The sequence below is a fragment of the Sardina pilchardus genome, chromosome 12 (assembly GCF_963854185.1).
Source record: "Sardina pilchardus chromosome 12, fSarPil1.1, whole genome shotgun sequence".
Taxonomy (NCBI): domain Eukaryota; kingdom Metazoa; phylum Chordata; class Actinopteri; order Clupeiformes; family Clupeidae; genus Sardina; species Sardina pilchardus.
In genome coordinates, this window is record NC_085005.1 from 16,747,326 (window position 1) to 16,764,165 (window position 16,840).

General features: G+C 40.3%; 2 protein-coding genes across 3 annotated transcripts; one reads left to right on the top strand and one right to left on the bottom strand.

Moving 5' to 3' along the window:
- Positions 1-414: 414 nt before the first annotated feature.
- On the top strand, positions 415-13,506 carry knl1 (kinetochore scaffold 1). Its single transcript, XM_062551418.1, has 25 exons — positions 415-496; positions 834-873; positions 1,035-1,094; positions 1,409-1,497; positions 1,590-1,645; positions 3,772-3,793; positions 4,010-4,023; positions 4,140-4,192; positions 4,486-8,172; positions 8,316-8,451; positions 8,565-8,632; positions 8,843-8,941; positions 9,052-9,167; positions 9,417-9,507; positions 9,622-9,738; positions 9,836-9,923; positions 10,032-10,118; positions 10,989-11,028; positions 11,294-11,398; positions 11,496-11,596; positions 11,914-11,982; positions 12,089-12,198; positions 12,554-12,675; positions 12,790-12,915; positions 13,017-13,506. The coding sequence occupies exons 1-25, from the start codon at positions 468-470 to the stop codon at positions 13,111-13,113; spliced, it is 5,622 nt and encodes a 1,873-aa protein (XP_062407402.1). The 5' UTR covers positions 415-467; the 3' UTR covers positions 13,114-13,506.
- Positions 13,507-14,881: 1,375 nt separating this feature from the next.
- Positions 14,882-15,873, bottom strand: ost4 (oligosaccharyltransferase complex subunit 4 (non-catalytic)). Of its 2 annotated transcripts, XR_009940983.1 has the most exons (3): positions 15,729-15,873; positions 15,091-15,229; positions 14,882-15,004 (listed from the first exon to the last, which is right to left on the bottom strand). XR_009940983.1 is itself a non-coding variant. In XM_062550951.1 (2 exons), the coding sequence occupies exon 1, from the start codon at positions 15,226-15,228 to the stop codon at positions 15,115-15,117; it is 114 nt and encodes a 37-aa protein (XP_062406935.1). In that variant the 3' UTR covers positions 14,882-15,004; positions 15,091-15,114. The 2 variants fall into 2 exon arrangements, 1 of the variants encoding a protein (XP_062406935.1); XM_062550951.1 differs by lacking the exon at positions 15,729-15,873 and having other exon boundaries at positions 15,091-15,228.
- Between the last annotated feature and the right edge of the window lie 967 nt (positions 15,874-16,840).

Sequence of the window (16,840 nt, forward strand, 5' to 3'; positions counted from 1 at the left end):
CCTTTAAAAAGAAATGAAGACAAATATTGCACATATTATAAAAGATAAACATGTGTAAGATATTGCACACGTTTTAGAATAAATAATACAAAAATGAGTTAAAAAAAAAAAAAAAAAAGAACTACTACAGGCTATGCAGAGTTATGTTGACAGTTTTGATTTTCCAGTAGCCATGATTTTACGTGTCTACTAAAGGAATTTAATGTTGGTTGTTCTCTAATTCAGATATTAGCCTATAGAAATAAATATGTCTTGTGGAACACAAAAAGCTCAAAAGCCTTCAAACACACTACAAATTTCTTCCACTAGATGGAGATATGCTAAAAAAAAAAAAGTTAAAACTGCACAGGAGAAGTTGGGCTTTATTGCGCATGCTCATGGAGGAGCGGTTAAATTCAAACTGAACTGAGGGTTGGGAACGTCTGCATGTTATTGTCCACTAAAGTTCACAAAAGGATCCTTAAAAAATGGAATCCACCGAAACATTTAATTTCGAGTGAGTAAATGTCAGCTGTATACCCTGTGTTACGGTCATAACACATCAAGTTGTGTGGGCAGATTTTGAAATGTCTACATAGCGATGATTTCGCCTAACAGTTTAATAAGGTACTTCAGGGTAGCTAACGTTAAGCTAATGTAGCTAACGTCAATGGAGGACAAGCATAAAAACAATTGTCGACTAGCATTAGCATAGTTAAGTTAGCGTTAGTCTTTAACATTTATTTGCTCTGATGTTGTTGTTAAATAAGATAGTGGTGTTAACTCTGCACTTACAGCTAGACTGTGTATCATCCTTGATGAAAACTAACGCAGATTTAATCTGATGTTTACAGCTTTGATCGAGTCGGGTCAAGTAAAAGGCGGATTTCCTCGGTTGGTAACGTTTACCTTGCTTGTTAATCCACATTTAATTACTGACTCGCCAATTCATTATTTAACGTCACATGCTTTGCAGTGGATTGCAAGAGATGTATGACCTTATGCTATTATGCTTCGAGCAAACGGTTCACGTTTTTATTGTCATTCATTGTCAGATTTTAAAGGCGCCCCGGACGTCTGTCAAAGTGACAGAGGTTGGTCTGAAGGAGCCACAGGTTGGTGAAATGTTTCCAGTTTGGAGTTGTAGTCACTGTTTTGAAATGCTACTAAACGTAGAAATGCCGTCTGGATACCAGTAGTTGGTATTTGTTCCTGTGTTTTCTATGCAGAAAGATGCAGAAACACAGACAACAAACAAAGTATGCAAAGTGTGAATAATGAATGAATTTTGCCTTCAGTGTTGTTCTATTTTAAGGCCATAAGCATTTTCACTGCATTTTGGCAGCAAAAACGTCTCCCTCTACCTTTGCTATGCAGAATTCGACTATCAATGTAAATTAACATGTGAGTTTGCGTGTATTATTTTTAGCAGGGGGATAAGAGCAAACCAACTGAGAAAAGGAGGAGTTCCAGAAGAGTCAGCTTTGCTGCTACAAAAAATGTGGTTGTTTTTTCCAAGTGAGTTGTCAACGATTGAAAAACAAGATCTCTGCATGACATTTTTCTCCACTTCGGCAATTCTTATAGCCTTGTGCCTCTCTTTTTTTCAGGGATATGACTAGTTCATCTGATGAACAGAGTCCTTCACCAAGTTTGACACCTACGGGTATGTAATTCTTTCATTCATTTTTTTGTCTTGATTCAGAAATAAGTCCTGACTAAATGAAATTCTTCAGTAGCAAATGATAAATAAGAGCTCCTAATATTCAGACGAAATGCAGTGATATGACATTGAAATGCTAGAGGTCAACAAAGATGAACCAAGCTGGGTTCTGATCTGTTGGGGAATAGCTGGATTAGGCGGGAATATCAAAAACTCTGTTTAGGAGAGATTGATCTGAGGTGTCAATATTTCATCCTGACTGATGGGACGGGACGGGACACTGAGGCATACAGACATCCAAGCAGACATAGTAGTCATCTGGGGCTAAAGACCGGTAAAGTTCATCCGCGTAATTGTGATCTCACCTGAGGAAGTGGGGGAAATGGAAAACACAGAAGGGATCCAGTTATTTGGTATGCATGCATTAAAAGGCCTGTTTACTTTTGGTTTTAGAATACATTCTTGGGTGATCCGATTACAAGTGGTCAGCTGAGAGTACTGCCAATTTCACACTAATTGGAACTCTGATTGTCCGGGGATGCATCAGAACGCTTTAGTGATACAAAGATATGTGGTCAGTTACATCTCCGACCACCTCAGCAAGTGGTTTGAGAGATCCGACCATTTGTATTTAGAGCTGACTACTTCTGATCAGATCATCTGACACTGTTACACTGGCAGGCCTCGATGCACAGTTCAGTTTTTTTTTGCCTTTATCTATATTTTTTTGGACTGGGTTTCTATGTTTCAAAGTGGATCATAGTCGATAGTTCTGTTTACATGGTTTGCTAATTTGCTCAACACTTGAGACAACCTGCATGCGTACCAGACGGATTTTGATCACCAAAATGAAAGCAAACATACAGATGAGATGGTGCTGAAAATAACACAAGCTTACATTGTTGGGTTATTTAAATGGCTAGCTGTCTACTTTCATTACCAAAGTATCTTGAGAAGTTTGCAAAATAGACTGTTTTCATTATAACTTCGCTGTTCTGTTAGTTGTGCATGTGAAAGCAACTTAATGTAGCCTGGCTAACGCCTACCACTTCTCAAATGAGACGTGGTCTGGCAACCAGACGTTCATTTTCTCGTATTTGAAAAAATGCCCAGAACCGTTCATTGGGCGCCATGGATGTCTATCAAATGCGCATAGCTCACCCAACTCGTTCGTATGCAACGCTAAGGGCTGCCATTGACATCAGTGTAAATCCTTTGGCGTCGAATGTAGATGCAAGAAGGCAACGGAAACTTCTCGGATGTTCTGTGATTGGTTCGCCAACATCAGGCGAACATTTGGGCGTTAGTTTCCAGACTGGCTTAGCAGTGGGATTGAAATCATCGCGCAAGGCAGTATGGGAACACCCAGGCTAACTTAATGTGTAATGTAGATATAAAAAGGTAAAAAAGATTGTGGGCATTTTCAACAATGTTCAATTGAAAGTGTAAACGTTGCCTAAGATGCTTTTTAAAAACAAATGTAACAGTGGTCAAAAATTGATCCACTTAATTAATGAGAACTCTCATTCTTAGACTGATTGGTTGAGCCAACTGTTGTAAAGGAAGTGGATTGTAGTGAGAACACTGGGGTGTCTAGTGTGACTGTTGTAATGGAAAAACACTTACATGGTTAGGACAAGTAACAGGTCCACTTGCATTTTCTCAGGGCGGTCAGGACTGGCTCTGAAACCTAGCATTATGCAGTTTTCTCCCCTTGTCCTTTGTAATTAACTATGATGTCCAAACCATGGTATTATCCGAATTGTGGCTTCTCTTTGTCCTGGGACATTACCGAGCCCAACACTTAACCATAAACCACTGGGCACTAACTTATTTGTTGGGAAAAATACAATGTCTGTGAGCAAGCAGAGTTCTTCTGTATGAAATAGAGCTATTGTGTGGCATATGGGAGCATTGCGCTGACTTGTCAATGATGTTAAACTAGTAAACTGATTTTGTCTAGTGATTAAATTAGCTTCAGTTAGACTTACTTTGAACTTGGCCTATCATTCAAAATGATCGCTCACTAAGATACTTTTTATTCCCACACACATGTTGGCATTGCATGCATTTCTGTTTTTTTTTTTTTTACTTTTAATTTCACTCATTTTGTTTAACTCTACTTACAGGAGCAGACTGTCATGATGCAAAGTAGGTCCAGCCTTCTAAGCAATTTTCTTCAAATGTCATGATGTCCGTCTTAGAATGGATTAAAACTGTGTATGACTTGTGAAATGAATTATGTAAATTCATAGATGTCAAAAAAAAGTTGAATATGTAAAACTTGGAAAGACAAATTATGCCTGACAATGAACTGTAACACTAAACTAACATTAGAAACTTTTTTTCTGTCTTTGTTTTTTGTAGAGGCATCTATGATGGTAAGTACTGTTTCTTTCAATATTTCTCTCCACTGTAGTTATTTTTTGGTGCAGTTTAATTATTTACCATGATAATGATCTAACAATATGCCATGTTTTTTTCTCTCTTGTCACAGGCATTGAAAACCTATTAAAGGCACCCCTGCAGGAGCCACAAAAAAGGAAGAAGGTTAGCCAAGTTTATGTATAAGTGCTTTGTGCACAATATTGAACATGTTTCCATAGCCTGTTTTAAATGTTGAGAGAGTATTGAGATGAATGTACTGCAGTCTTGATTTGCTACATCATGATTGAGATGGAGTGCTTTTAAATTCAGTTAAGCCTCTTGAACATTCGCATGCCTTGAAGAACATGGCTTTTTGTGGAGTACAGATGGATTGTTGTTTGATCCTGGTCTACATGTTTTGGTTAGTTCTCTCAATGTTTTGATCTTGTTTTGTTCCTTTTTAATATCTCAAACAGATTCAGTTCTTCTCAGATCCAGTTCTACCAGATGGTTGTGACGATAAGACAGTACTATTTGGAGAAGATACTGCATGCATGGACATGACTCATTGTCATACAATTATCATTGACAAAGACTCTGATAAAAGTGACTTGAAGTTCACAATCAATTCAGATATGTCAGTCGGCAAGATCAATAAACCAGCGAGTGCCATGCTACAGAATGCAGAACCGACTTTGGATTTTGGTGCTTTCCTTGCAAGTGTTTCTCACCAGCAGGGAGCTGGGAAGAATACAAGAAATGAGAGATCTTACATGACTAGAGATCAGACAGTGTTTGGAGATGAGACAGAATGCATGGATATGACCAATTGTCATACAGTTGTCATTGATAATGATTCAGGTGACACTGATTTTAACTTCTCAAAGAAAGCACCAATGTCAACAAGTGGAATCTTTAACACTATCAACAAAGGCAGCAACATACCGCAAGCAAATGTAGGAGTTCTAAAAAAATCAGATGCTGATGCAGATTTCGGAATGTTCCTTGCAACCTTGTCCAAGAAAAAGGGACCTGGGAATATTTCAAAAGAGGAGTCTTGCTCGCCTCTTCAGTTTAGTACTCTTCCAACCCAGAAAGTGGATTCCAACGGATTTCTTTCCCGTCTAAATGCCCGATGTACAGTAATCGACAAAGAAAATCAGCCTCCTGCTCTGTCAGACTCAAAACCTCAAGGCCTTCACCTTAGGGCATCAATCCCATCAACTGATGACTTCATGGATCTAACAAAAAGTCATACCGTTGCAATAGATGGAAGAGGTTTTCTTCAAAAGCAACAAGCAGAACAGAAAGAGAAGCCATGGGCTATTGGACGGCGTAGTGCCAATGCATCTAGACTGGATTGTAATGGCTTGATAGGTTCCCTGAAATCACCTGATCCAGATGACATGGACTTGACAAAGAGTCAGACCGTTGCAATCAACTGTAAGAATATGGATTTGGTGAGGTCCTCATCAAGCAGAGTCATGAGGGGTGAGGTGGATCCCAACAAAACACAGATTTTCTCTGGCGATAATGTTGGAATGGAGCTCACGGGAGTCATTAATGTAACTGCGGAACAGACGCTCCATACAGTATCTAGTTTCCCTCTTTCAAAATCCAGGGGGTCTACTGTCCTGGATGCCCCATCAGTAAGTCACCCCCACAGGGTTCACCATTTCCAGAATGATCAGTGGACTGTTGACCCTGCAAATACTGATGACATGGAAATGACGAAGAGCCAGACTGTGGTAATCGACAGCAAGGGCTGTGAGCGAAAAAACATGGATTTGGTTAGGTCCCTATCGAGCAACGTCAGGAGGGGTGAGGTGGATCCCAACAAAACACAGATTTTCTCTGGAGATAATGTTGGAATGGAGCTCACGGGAGTCATTAATGTAACTGCGGAACAGCCCCTATATACAGTATCTAGTTTCCCTCTTTCAAAATCCAGGGGGTCTACTGTCATGGATGCCCCATCAGTAAGTCACCCCCACAGGGTTCACCATTTCCAGAATGATCAGTGGACTGTTGACCCTGCAAATAATGATGACATGGAAATGACGAAGAGCCAGACTGTGGTAATCGACAGCAAGGGCTGTGAGCGAAAAAACATGGATTTGGTTAGGTCCCTATCGAGCAACATCAGGAGGGGTGAGGTGGATCCCAACAAAACACAGATTTTCTCTGGAGATAATGTTGGAATGGAGCTGACGGGAGTCATTAATGTAACTGCGGAACAGCCCCTATATACAGTATCTAGTTTCCCTCTTTCAAAATCCAGGGGGTCTACTGTCCTGGATGCCCCATCAGTAAGTCACCCCCACAGGGTTCACCATTTCCAGAATGATCAGTGGACTGTTGACCCTGCAAATACTGATGACATGGAAATGACGAAGAGCCAGACTGTGGTAATCGACAGCAAGGGCTGTGAGCGAAAAAACATGGATTTGGTTAGGTCCCTATCGAGCAACATCAGGAGGGGTGAGGTGGATCCCAACAAAACACAGATTTTCTCTGGAGATAATGTTGGAATGGAGCTGACGGGAGTCATTAATGTAACTGCGGAACATGAAAAATTCCCTGAAAAGACCTTCCATACAGAATCTAGTTTCCCTCTTTCAAAATCCAGGGTGGTTACTGTCCCAGATGCCCCACTAGTAAGTCACCCCCACAGGGTTCACCATTTCCAGAATGATCAGTGGACTGTTGACCCTGCAAATACTGATGACATGGAAATGACGAAGAGCCAGACTGTGGTAATTGACGCCAAGGGCTGTGAGCGTGAAAGGCCCAATAAAAGACGGAAGAGTCTGGCCACAAACAGGAGTGTCATGTTTGCACAAAATGATGAGGGTATGGAGTTCACTGAAGGTTTTACTGGTCACATAGAGGCAACTGAAAGTAAGACTAGCATTTTCCCCATGACTGATGCGTCACTTCCTTCTAGTCAGGCCAGCGTGTTGCAGATATCGACTGCATGTAAAGACGTGGGATTTACAAGTGACAAATCAGCTGTTATGGATCTCCATCCCAGTGATGTATCAGATGGCTGTAAAAGTAGCACGAAAAAATTCTTTCCATTTGAGTCCTTGATGTCTAAACCCTGTGAATCTGAGGGAATTACCGCTGATCTGTCGTTTGTTACTGGCCGGAAGAGCTTCTTTCCATCTCTTGGTTTAGATGATGCAGAGCTTACTAGCAGCAAACATGTGTCTGCTGATTTACAAGTGACAACAAAGTCCATGCCGTACATGACAACCAAGTCAAACTCTCAGCACTTTCCTGGTGAAGGCAATGACATGAAGATGAAGTTTGCCAATCCACCATCTGATGAACATGATGGTGCACCACTTCAGGAGGTAGAGCCAATCTCCTCATGCACCGACAGAAATGTTGATTCAGCCAAACCGGATCCAGTTTCTCCACCGGATCATACTGTCACCAAGAGAAGCGATCCAGAAATCCAAAAAGGAAAATCAAGGCGGAGGAGCCTGCTAGATCTAAAGTCTAAACTGAGACGCATCTCACAAACTATCAATGAACCTGACAAAAGTGTAGTTGACCGTGCAGCTTTACCATTACCCCGTTTAGAAGTAACAGAAAAGTTCTTAGACAATACTGAAATGGTAGACACAGTGGGTTGCAGGAGCCAGACGACTGTAGAAGGGGTGTCTGAACAAGCGGATAATGTCGAAAGCTCCAAAATTGCCTCACTGGCCAACAATGAGACTAAACCACTCACAGCCCGACTCTCGTTTGGTGGCTTTCTACCCAAACTGCCATCAAGACCTAAGCCAGTTCTTACTGATCACGCATCTGAAACCACTTATGTCTTCAAAAATAACTGTCTCGAAGCCGGAGCGGATGCTGCTTCTACTAATCTGCTGGACAACTTTGAAACGGATGATATCAATGACGAACAGCTTCCTGAGATGAGTAGCGAAGAGGACATTTCTGTAACAATTGATGACCAATCTCTCAAGCAAACCCAAGGAGAAGGCCACTGCAGTATGAATTCAAAGCTAGAGGACCTGGAGGATAATGTCTTCTCACCAACTCTCAATGTCACCAAAAGCCTGAAAAGGGCATGTCCAGAGGATGGCCACGATGATGGGCCTCTCGAACAGAAGAGAAAACAAGATATCTCACCCCCTGAAGTCACGGTAATGTTCAAATGTTTGTTTTCATTTTGATTTAATGTTCAAATTCAATATGCCTAACATCTAAAAATGTTTCCACTTCATAGGAGATGTCTTTTCAGAAATCCTGGAATGCTTAAATATTATAAATGTGTATTTGTTTACAGGGGTCAGCTTTCAGTAGTGTCCAGTGGGATGCTAATGCCACAGAGGAAGCGTCTAATGTGATGACAAAGACAATAGATGCCACCGGCTCCAGCAGCAACTCCACTTACCTTAAATCTGAGGCCACCTTTGAGTCAAGTGAGTGGTTCCCTTATCTGTGGTGAATAACAAGAAAGCTGCCTGTGTGCCTTGTAACGTATTTATGCATTGTTTTATGATTTCTTATCGATTGAACATGTTTACATTTCCAGCGTACAAGTACAGCCAGTGTGACTCCCAGATTGACAGGACTTTGGATTATGAATTTGATTTTCATAAGGTACTCAACATGATCTTTTACATTCAAATTGAATTCATATTAACAAATGCTTTTGTTTACGGCAATGCTTATAGTGCAAAGAAAACACACCTAGTTAGAATTTGTATTTCATAGTTAAACTGATGTCCTTTGTGATGTTAAACTTTTGCTCTAGCCATTGAGCTACAGGGGTGTTGCTTGTTGATTTTTATCATATACTTTGGTTTTCAGAAAATTGAAGATGGAAGCATCACAGTGAATGAGTTCCTGAGGCACTTTGGCATCGACTTTGTCATCCACAGATCTCGCCCAAGTGCCCTCCCGGACAATGTGAGAATCATACGACTCTTAAATGAATCCTTGTTTGCGATCTTGTGATATGCTGATAGATGCTTAAGATCTGTCATGGTAGTCACATGAAACATGACTCCTTTCCATAGTTTTCACCTAACCCAACACCACAATTGGAGCACTTACTGAAGGAGACCTACATCTACCGGCCTAAACAGAGGGTTTATGAAGCTGACTGTGGAAAGGTTACTGATAAGGTTGAGGGGTATGTATCTATGGCCAATGTTAAAAGAAGAGCAATCAGTCAGTAACTTTGATATACTGCTGTAAAATGTCTGTCAATTTCTGATGAACAATAAAGAATAGTACATTTAGAAATGCACAATAGCCCTTAAAATGATCAACATTGAATGAAATTAAAATGAACAACAAATGAAGAAATGTTGCATCAATGAAAGTGTTGTTTTACTTGATAAAACAGTAGATGTTTCTTACATGCTATGTCTGGTTTTAGCCTCAAGTCACGAATGCAGCAACAAGACCATCCCCTGAAACACATCAATGAGTCACTTTTGCAGGAGCTGGCAAATCTCTCTAAGGAACAGGTATTGGCCTGGTATTTTTAATTGTGGTGTTTATTGGTGTTGACTGTAGAGCTTTTGATTTTTATGTTTTCTGACTTCTGGCTTTGGCATTTATTTGACTTTTCCCTCTTCTAGTTACTTAGCTTTGGTTCCAAGTTGAAAGAAAGGAAGGTGTATTTCCGAAAGAGAAGCAAAATAATTTCTCATGAAATGAAGACCAGCATGTATTCGGAACTTGTGCAAACAACACAGGTATGAGGTGTATACAAAACTGTAAACAAACTTTTTACCATTTTACACACATTATATGCATTCAACAACATTCTTGTTTTCCTACAAAAACCTTCAGGAGGCCAAACAGAAAATTGAGGAAAAGGTGTTGGAAACAGATACATTGCTGAAAGATCTTGATGCCTGTATTCATGACTTGGAAGCTGGTATGATTCCCCCTCCCCCTTGAGCCACTTGGTTTAATTGACATCAAGTAATAGTGGTACATTACTACAGAAACTCTGTACACGGTTTCCTCTTGTTTGTTTCTATAGAATTGGCAGCTGTTGATAGTGCCCTGAGAGTTGACCAAGTTCATGTACAGCGTGATGCCCATCCAGCCCTTAAAAACAGACAAGAAGGTAAAATACCACAAATGTTGCACTTTCCCAAAACTCTTAAAGGAATACGCCACCCAAAAATGAAATTAAAAATGGAATACGCCAGTCTCGGTCACCCCCAGAGTTAGAACAGTGAAAAAAACCCGGTTAAAATCCGTCCGGGCATTGTCCTGCTTTGGGAGCAGCGTTTTTAGCTTTAGCTTAGCACAGTTGCTGTAAATGAAGGGTGTCAGTAGCACGTCCTCCAAAAAAGTGACCGAGACATCTAATTTTTCTTCTAAATATATCTTTGGAGACGTGTGTTCAGAACAAGTACAAATCATAATGCAAAATTGAACGAGGCTATTACCTGGGCAGATATTTACTTTGAACTATATTCAGCCTCATCACAGGTGAAGCACCGCTAGTCTCACGTAGCACTTGAACTCCTAACTTCGACTGGAACTTCACGGAATGGGATTCAAGTGCTGCTGCATGAGAACCTTGTGCCTATCTAGCAGTGCTTCACCTGTGATGAGGCCAAATATAGTTCCAAGTAAATATCTGCCCAGATAATAACCTCGTTTGATTTTGCATTATGATGTGTACTCGTTTTTAACACATGACTCCCAAGATATATTTAGAAAAAAATGTAGATGTCTCGGTCCCTTTTTTTGAAGGACGTGCTAACTGACACCCTTCATTTACAGCAACTGTGCTAAGCTAAAGCTAAAAACGCTGCTCTCAAAGCAGGACAATGCCTGGACGGATTTTAACCGGGTTTTTTTCACTCTTCTAACTCTGGGGGTGACCGAGACTGGCTTAATTTCATTTTTGGGTGGCATATTCCTTTAAGAATCATTTAGTCATGTTACAGGTAATTTACACTCTTGTGTTTTGTTGTTGTTCTAGAACTGGAACGCTTGGATAGTGTTGTTGCTGAAAAAGAAAGGTAAGCATTTCTTCCCTCTGGTAACATAATAAAGTTCCACAGGGAACATTTGAGGAGTAATATATTAAAATATGCTCTTTTTCTCACAATTGTAAATGCAAAGTACCTAAAGGTGACAACACTTACATAAGCCCTTTTGTATGATATAATGAATAACTTAAAACAAAATATTATGAAAGATTTGCACTGGTGATTGCAATACAGTGACGTAAAATGGCATTTAAGAAAAAAGATTTGGTGTTAAAAATGCTGATGATCTGTGCAGGCAAGTGGTCGACATGGAAAGTGAGAAGAAGAATAAGGCAGACAAATTGGAGAGATTACGTGAGGAGATGAAGGATATAGAGAAACACACCTCTGTCCTACACAGGTAATTTTCTGATATATTAAGAGAAAAAGTGGCTGTCCCGATGAGTTTGCCCTTATTTTGATCTTTATTTCCCCTCCATACCTTTTTGCTGTTCTAGTGTGAATGAATGGAAGTTGAATCTGAAAGAAGATGAGAGGACTCAATTCAGTTTTCTTCATAAGACGCTCTTCTTGGAGGTGGTACATCAACGGTCCAGTGGTATGTAGCGCTTTATACATGCTCATATTTAAGACTATCAACAGACACTGTCTAATGAGGAGGCACAACACTCAATCCTGTCAATATTATATAGAAATGCATGGGGTTAGTTAGTTCATAATGCCGATATGGCAGTAGCCTCTACACATATGCCGCACCTTCTGTATGCCGCCCCGTTCACTTGAATAGAAAAAAGCTGCCTGCTAACTGCCCAAATTGCTTTGCAAGATGGCCGAGTGAGGGGACTTACCTAGAGGGACTTTGGTATCAATCACAAATGTCCTCATGTGTGTCATGTCCTCATGTGTGTCTTTTAGGAATGCTTGCCCCAAAAGGTGAAATGGAACAGAAACTTTGTGACATTTCGTTTGATTTTCGATTAGACGGTAAGTTCTTAATCATGTCCATGTTGTCTGTATATTCTTCTCATTATATATCATATGATAATTTTATTCTCATCAGTCATCACTCCCCCCCTCCTATCTTGAACAGCTGAAAAATCTGAGTGTCACACTGTAATGGTTCATGACCTGCTCTCCCAACTTCTCAAGTCTGGAAAGGATTGGTTGAAGAGGTACTCCACCACTTACGACATTCCCATGGTAAGTGTTTGTGGCGAAAGGCAAAACACGACCATGACCGGAGTCAAATTCCTTGTTTGTTAAACACAAACCTGGCCAATAAAGCTAATTCTGATTCAGTGACCCTCCTCCTGGGTCTGCATTTGTTGACCATTTAGAAGTTCCAAACATGTAAACACATGAAAACCAAGAAAAAGTGTGTTAATTGCAGTGATGTTGAGGAATACCTTATTTAAAATGCCATCAGATCTTGCCATCATTTTGATTTCAGTGACATTGTCATCATTGGACATAAGAAAAACAAAAAACCCCAACAACTTACTATATCTTTAATCAGTGCTAATGTGAGGTAATTGAGCAGCTCTTTCTCTCTCAGCTTCTACATGAAGTGAGTCTGGTGGTGAGTCGTGTCCGACTTCTCGGTGAGGAGATCCACCGGCTGAAGAAGTGGGGGGCGCTGAGACTGGGTGTCCTGGAGATCAAGTGTGCCAACAGACGGTACGCCCAGAAGTCTTACATCAAGTTCTTAGCGACACTATTCTTAATAGTTGCATGCCGTTCGAAGTACAGTAGGCCTGTTTAACCTGTTGGATGGTTTTTTTCCCATTACAGGGTCCAAATAGTTTTCTCCAGCCTCAAAACGTTTGTCAAGTTTCAGCTAACCCTGGCGATTACCAGTGCTTACCCCTTTGGAGGGGTAGAGATCCAGAGCTTCCAGAACTACATTGGAAATACAAGGTTAGTCCCTCACTAAACATGGGTGGTTTGTAGTCTGCTTTTAGTGATTACCTTGGTCACTTTCAACACGTTTTCAATCAATTTTACTTTCTCCCTCCCAGAGTTGACCAGATTGAGGATTTAGTCTCGTCCATTGAGCCAGCTAAGGGCTACTTAACCAAGATTATCAAGATGATTCATGATCATATCCTCGTCTAAAGCTGATGATGATTACCAATACTCCAATATCTTTTATCCAAATACTGGGATACATAATATATATGTGTTGTTATAGTGATTGTTTTTCTCATTATGTTACTGTACATGTTTTGTCTGTCATGTATATTACCCTGTTAAAAAAAATTGAACAAATGTTTGTAGAGATAATGTACTCAATACGTTTGTGTCCCACTATTAACTCCGAAATTAAGGTATTAAAATCTCACAGACTGGCAGCTGAGAAAATGAACACATTCCTGAAATGTAAATAGTTGTACAAAATTCTGTCGTTTTGATTGTTTGTTTGTTTTTTCACTCTTTTGCTATTGATGTTTGGCGTATTCAGATTAAACCATCCTAAATAAATGCTCAGGCTTAGCATCATTATCTTCATTCATTTATTCAATCTTTCATTTATTCTCCGTAGTTCATTGAGGGTGGTTCTCATTTTAACTGGATTCGTCTACCTCATTTGTATGTAATGCTATCCCATTTGTATTACTTGTAGTCTTTAATCCTAATGTACATCATTTCAGTTAGGTAGTTCACTGAGGGCTGGGCTGAAACGATAAATAATCAAAGGTCTTTGGTTCACAGCTTCATTTCCCCCAGTGAGGATTTGATCTTTGCGTGTCATTGACACAGGGAATGCATCATATTGGAAGTGACATCGTGAATATGCCCGGCGATACGCCAAAGAGCTCATTGGATCCGTCAATCAGTAGCATCCCATAGTCAACCCGGATAAGTGACCTCTCCTACAAGTCCAGCTGTTCACAGTAGATGACCACTATTTTAACACGAGTAAGTGAAAGGAGCCACAAGAAATGGACTGGTATGCATTATCTGTCATATTCTGGAGAGTAACTGATAAGCCTGCTAGCCCTATCAAAAGATGTGACCAGACATATCCTGCCGAAGACCACCTGTTGACTGGGTGATTAGTGTGTTTACATTGGGATGTCCTCCCCCTCCCCACCCACCCCATTTATTCAGTTATACTTCATCCATTTGAATAACATTTCATGAAATAAGTTGTAATATGCCAATCTGATTTTGCTATCTGGTTAACTGTGGGGTATTTTGATTTACATTTATTCTTACATGAACATTATTCACTTAGCAGACGCTTTTATCCAAAGAAGGGCTGTGTGAAGTGCACATGCTACCCTGGAAAGAGTTCTTGCGAGATTTTTCAGGCTAGGAGGTGTCTTCAAGAGTTTTTTTTTAGGGACACCCCTGCTCTGGTGGGAATGGCAGATAGATCCACCAAAGACGTGATCAGACTTATACTGCGGGATCAGACTATCCCTGAGGAAAAGTGGGAACGTATTTTGATAATGGCAGAGAATCAAAGGATGTGATCTAGCCCAGTGGTTCTCAGACTGTGGCACGCTCTCTGGCACGCTCTCTGTTGTGGTACTCCCGAAGTCTCCCAAGTTTTTTTCACGAAGATAAAATAATCACTTCAAATAATCTAAAAAATATGTATCATGAATTTGTATTTATTAATTCAAACTAGTTTTTATTTCTTGGGGAGGAAAATAAAAAATGAATGCTCTGGTCATAATGTTGGTACTTGGAGAGTTAATTGTTCTGAGATGGTACTGTGAGAAGTCCAGCCTGCTCAAGTTACGGTGCAACAGCGCCCTCTAGAGTCATAAAATTAGACGGCCGTTTGTCCTGCAGGTTGAGAAATTAGTTGATGATGTGTGGCTGAAAAAAGGCCTCCAGTATTATTTACCACACATACAGAAACACAACAAGATATCATGAAAAAGCTTTATTCACAACATTTTCGTAGAAAACATTTAAACATGGTGATTTCGTCTTGCTGTCATGTGTAGTAGTGATGTTACTCCGGTGGTGGTCCCATAATCAATTAATCAATCTGAGAAAGAGAACAAAGGTACATTGCTCACACACACACTTCTGTAAATTACTAACAGTAGGCCTAACAATTTGAGGTAGCCATACCTTAACACTTTGACGCTGAGGTGGTTATTCTAATTTCTTGGGATTGTTGACAGCCACATAATGGTACAGCACCACAAGCAGGAACAGCGACACGCCGAGCATGTTCGCAAATATTGCCAGTTGAACGTCAGTAACCATGCTAAAATTTGAGAGGATGGAAAGCACAAGTTTAGATCTTGGCACTGCCTACCACCGTGTGAGTATTGGACATTGTTTTAAATATCTAACATAATTCTGCAAAAAAAAGATTGTGACAATGTAGCATTTCTTAACAGCCTTGTCCAGCTAGATAATAATCGATGATTTGATGTGTTACGTTAGCTAGAACGCGAACGTTAGAGCTTGCTCAATTTCACGGATCTTTCCGCGACAAATGATAACGTTGATAAGATATCTCGTGTTCCAACTCAAAAAAATACACCATTGCAACTCATCTAAATCGTAGATTCAACGTTAACGTCAGCGCAATTTGCAAAAGCACTAACATTGGGTATGCTAGTCATGCTAGCAACAGAGTAATACGTGACGTTGTCGTAACAGTGACTGCTGCATACACATACACACACAAATGGGAAGGTGAACACAACAAGCTGGAGAAAACATTCACTTGTAAAAATGCATATTTTGTAGATACATACGTTAATGTAGATCTGTGTACGGGAGGCCGGTAGAGTGAAGGCTGTTGACGCTTCCTTCCCAATCGTCTTCCGCTTTCAGGTTAAAGCCACGTCATTAGTTTAGATTCAGTCAAATTAAAAGTCTGCTAGGACGTGCATTATTGCTAAATAAAAGCCACCATTCTTTGACACAAACATACGGGAATTTGTGGGCGTCGAAAGGTAGGCAACACTGTGCTGTTCCAGGTTCGCTATTGAGATAATGTAGCCTGGCCCAGTGGATATAAAAGTATTCACCTTATTACACCGACCACGCGCAATTTAGAAATGTATTTTTTCTTCCGACAGTGCTAATTTTCTAGTCGGTTAGTTCAGCTTCATTAGGATAACACTAATTACCAAGCAGCCTGACTTGTCTATTAGCCATGCTAAGAAAATGTATAAATTGACAATTAATAATGCATGAGTGCTGTTAGTTTGGGTGCAACTTTTCATGGGGATTTGTTCTGACTTAGTGGCAACACATTAAAACGTCACATACTGATTTTCCCCTAGCCTGGCTCCACCTGTCAGTAGCCTAGCCTACTTCCGCTCAATTTCTTTTCCCTACAGTTCTTCGTCTGGAATAGCTTGATCCGCCTTGTTTACTTCGGCTTCCTGGAACAGATGAACAGAGGGTGTTCCTGAGAGCAATTATGTTTAAGTTACAAGAGAGTAGCCTATCCAACATTTTCCCCTCAATGCTTTCTTAATTATCTTACCCATGGACTTTCCCCCAGACTGCCTTCGAGTTTGTTATCCAGAGAATAGGCCACGATTACTTCGCTCTGTAAGTCGCATGCTCTTTACGTCGTGATAGCATTATTTAAAAAAAAAAAAAAAAAAAAAAAAGTTTTTCAGCCGTAACGTGTAGCTTATAACGGCAACAATGTTGAATTTCTCTGACAATATAAAAGGTTCATAGGCTACAGGCTTAAAATGCTTCAGATGTGACATTATTTGATGTAAGTGACGCCAATATGAATGGGGTTCAATGGAATGCTAGCTGAAAGTGGTTGACGTCAAGCCTGAGAGCTGCCCTTAGTGGCTGCTCTACCGCACGTTCACCTACCCCCTTAGATAGGCTAACACGG